General features: G+C 34.2%; 1 protein-coding gene across 1 annotated transcript; it reads left to right on the forward strand.

Moving 5' to 3' along the window:
• Positions 1-995: 995 nt before the first annotated feature.
• On the forward strand, positions 996-3,046 carry LOC118439352. The gene is made up of 3 exons (XM_035860603.1): positions 996-1,354; positions 1,927-2,057; positions 2,155-3,046. The coding sequence occupies exons 1-3, from the start codon at positions 1,275-1,277 to the stop codon at positions 2,697-2,699; spliced, it is 756 nt and encodes a 251-aa protein (XP_035716496.1). The 5' UTR covers positions 996-1,274; the 3' UTR covers positions 2,700-3,046.
• The last annotated feature ends 227 nt before the right edge of the window (positions 3,047-3,273 follow it).

Here is a 3,273-nt window from a genome sequence, read left to right on the forward strand (position 1 = left end):
AGGGATACTTTTGGGTTGTCGAACGAAATCACATATGTCAATCACAATATGGATGAAGCTTTGTTGAAACATAAAACTATTTCTCAAGTTTGTAACTTAAGCTAAGTCAATATATTTATTAATAAACTGTATGCGTAAACATTTGTAAAAACACGTGGTGTATAAAAAAATCAATGAACGTACATTACAATATGCAATACATATTCATGGCAAATCGCTGACATAGAATTATAGTATTTAATGTTATAGTTTTGCAAGAATAAAAACTTCGATCCAAAAAAGCAGACCGCATGTATACATACTTATATTTGTATGTGTATGACACTAACCCATCCTTACACATTGACATCAAGTTGTATAAGTAATTGTGTGAAGATGAACGACACCAAAATTATTGAGCCAATATTAAACTTAACTTTTGAAAATACCAAAGATTTTCGCAAGTTTCAAGTTTAAAGTGTTGCAACCTATTTATATATATATATATGTATATGTTAAAACGTATGTAGTATAACCAAATAAAGCTATAAACGTAACAAAGCTTGACAATTTTAGCGATGTTTGCTTTACGTAATTTATGGATGGATCCACACCTACCTAAGTACATACCCTTCGTACATATTTTCCAGCAATTCCAGTACGTATGTAAATTTGTATAATTATTGTACAATATGCCGTCCTTATCAATGCTGGACAATCTTAAATCTACTGGATAAAGTTTAGATCCATTGTGCATCATGCGAATACATACAACATGTCCAAGTATTCATGCTTAATAAACAGGTAGAAGGAAAAACACGAAGAATTAAATAAAAAAGTTTATTTGCTTTATTTGCATGGTGAGAAAAAATTTATCCTGGTAGCAATAAAACGATTTCACACGCAAGGCCAATTCCGGGGATTTGCAATTATTTTCATGACCTATCTTTGCATATGTGCCACATCTTCTCACAGGACTGGAAATTACCCAGCAAGCAATCGTTTAGTTAAATAGCCTGTAACTTTTCAGATAAATACATACACTAAAGACGTTTTTTGAACCGAATGGGAAGTCCAAATAAATAGATAAGTATTTACTTGGAAAACCTGCGTATTTACTTTTGTGTTGTTCTTACATAGTTAAGTTTACGTTTTAATTTATCTACCTTTGAAATAAAAAATTGTGAATCTATTTGTTTAACATATTTGCAAGTTTATGCTTAAGACATTTAAATTAAAAACACTTCAGTGTGAGGCCGCACAAATTGTAGAGTTACGTATGTAGGTACGTAATAATGGATTTCTCAAGATTTGAATTGATTTTGATATCCATCATTAGCACAAATATTGGAGGTGATCAGTATTCTACTAGAAGGTATGTATTAACTATGTACATATTTACATATATGTATGTAGGTATTTATATGTAAATATAATTGTGAATTGCATTTTTGTGTGTATGTATATAACTTTTGTCTCAATTTAAGTCTAGGCTGCTAGCAATGGGGACTCAAACGATGTTCAGCCCAGATTATTCTTCAAAAAGTTCAATTTGAATGACAAATTCTTTAGAAACGACATTTGTTTAGTGATGAATTTGCGCAGATGCACAAAATTCAGATCGCTATTGGCGTAACGAGGTTACGAGAACGCTCGGTTTTCGAGCAGAATCTGTCTCGCAGAAGAAGCTCAAACTTTTTTAGCATTGTTTTTTTTGTGAAGACCGAGCGTTTCGGCGAAATTGCGGCGTCGTGGATTCTCTGAATTTTGGGCATCTGCGCTAGTTCCGCACTAAATGAATGTTGTTTCTAAAGAGTTTGTCCTTCAAATTGAGATGCTAAAAAAATCTGGGTTGAGCATGGTTTGCGTCCCCATTGTAAGGATGTAATGTTCAGTTGGTAGCATCTACCTACCTGACCTTATTGTATTTTTTTTAAATTTAACTAGTGGTCATACCGCAATTGTGGATTTCATACGATCTGCGGTTGGAGGAGTCCATACAAGTCATATCAATGAATCAATTACGGATTATCTGTGCAGCACTGATAACTATTCGTCAAACAATACCAAAAATTATAGTAATTTACAGAACTTATGGATTTTACAATGTTTCCCAGGGCTTTGCGAATTCCCTAAGTAACAAACCATTTACAAAATATTGTTCAATAATTTCAGGACAAACTGCATTTGATATAACTTCCCTTGATCTCGAATCAGCGAATACGACTAAAATTTCAGCACAAACTTTGTCCCGATGCGTATCGTACGAACGGGACTGTTCTTTCTACTCGCGTTGTCTTGAGAAGGCCATTCCGTGCGGAGCACAGGGTTACGCGACCGGCTATGGGGAAAAATATTGCATTATATTTACTAAAAATGTGTCAAAATTTACCCGAAAAGGACAAATTTGGATTTGGAGCACAATGTCCTGCTTGCAAAGGGCCCTTGAACCAATCGCCAATCGTGACGTTTCCATGAATTGCAGTAAAATTGCGGAAGTTGCGCACAGGTCGCATCCAATTTGTTATGTCGTGTCAACCCCAGGCGGGGTATGTCTACTTCCCTTCGCAGATTGGGCTGAACTCTTCAGAATTGTGAAGATTGACACTTTTGCGTTAAAACAGTTAGCCATTATTACTAAATTTTGTGGAAATGTGTATTATGGGCAGATTCTGGCTGCTATGAAAACTTTGTATGGCCAATTGGGTTTCATTGTTTAACTTGACTTTAGTAAGACGTACATACATTGTTCGGTAGCATTATAAGTAAATGACACTAAAAATCAATAAATTGGGAAATGTATATTTTTAAATTTCCCTATAATGTTGGAAAATTGTTATTCAATTATTATTTAAGTATTAACCTAATCAATCAAACAATCAATCAATTAATGGAGCTGGGATGTGCAGACAAATTGTATCTTACATCTAATACCAGCACTTCCTGTACATTAGATACATACTAAAAATCATTTTAGCGATAGAACCGCCTTTTAGCTTCACCAGAATTTATCCACAAAATCTTAGATCGAAAATTAAATTAAAGAGATCTTAGATTTGTGCTACGACTTATTTTACGTGCGTCGATTTTTTTCAAAGTTGTACAAAAAATGTCCCGGAACGCGACCTCTTGCCATTGCAAACTATCATAAGGGTTAAAATAAAATTTTTAAGTCACTGGTTACACATAACTCGGATTGCTACGATTCTTGTACCCTTTCTACGATACTTCTTAACAAGTGCAAGATAGCGATCGAAAGCAACTCTCATGACTTTTAAAATACTCATTCTCCAC

Source organism: Folsomia candida, unplaced genomic scaffold, assembly GCF_002217175.1.
Source record: "Folsomia candida strain VU population unplaced genomic scaffold, ASM221717v1 Fcan01_Sc034, whole genome shotgun sequence".
Lineage (NCBI taxonomy): Eukaryota > Metazoa > Arthropoda > Collembola > Entomobryomorpha > Isotomidae > Folsomia > Folsomia candida.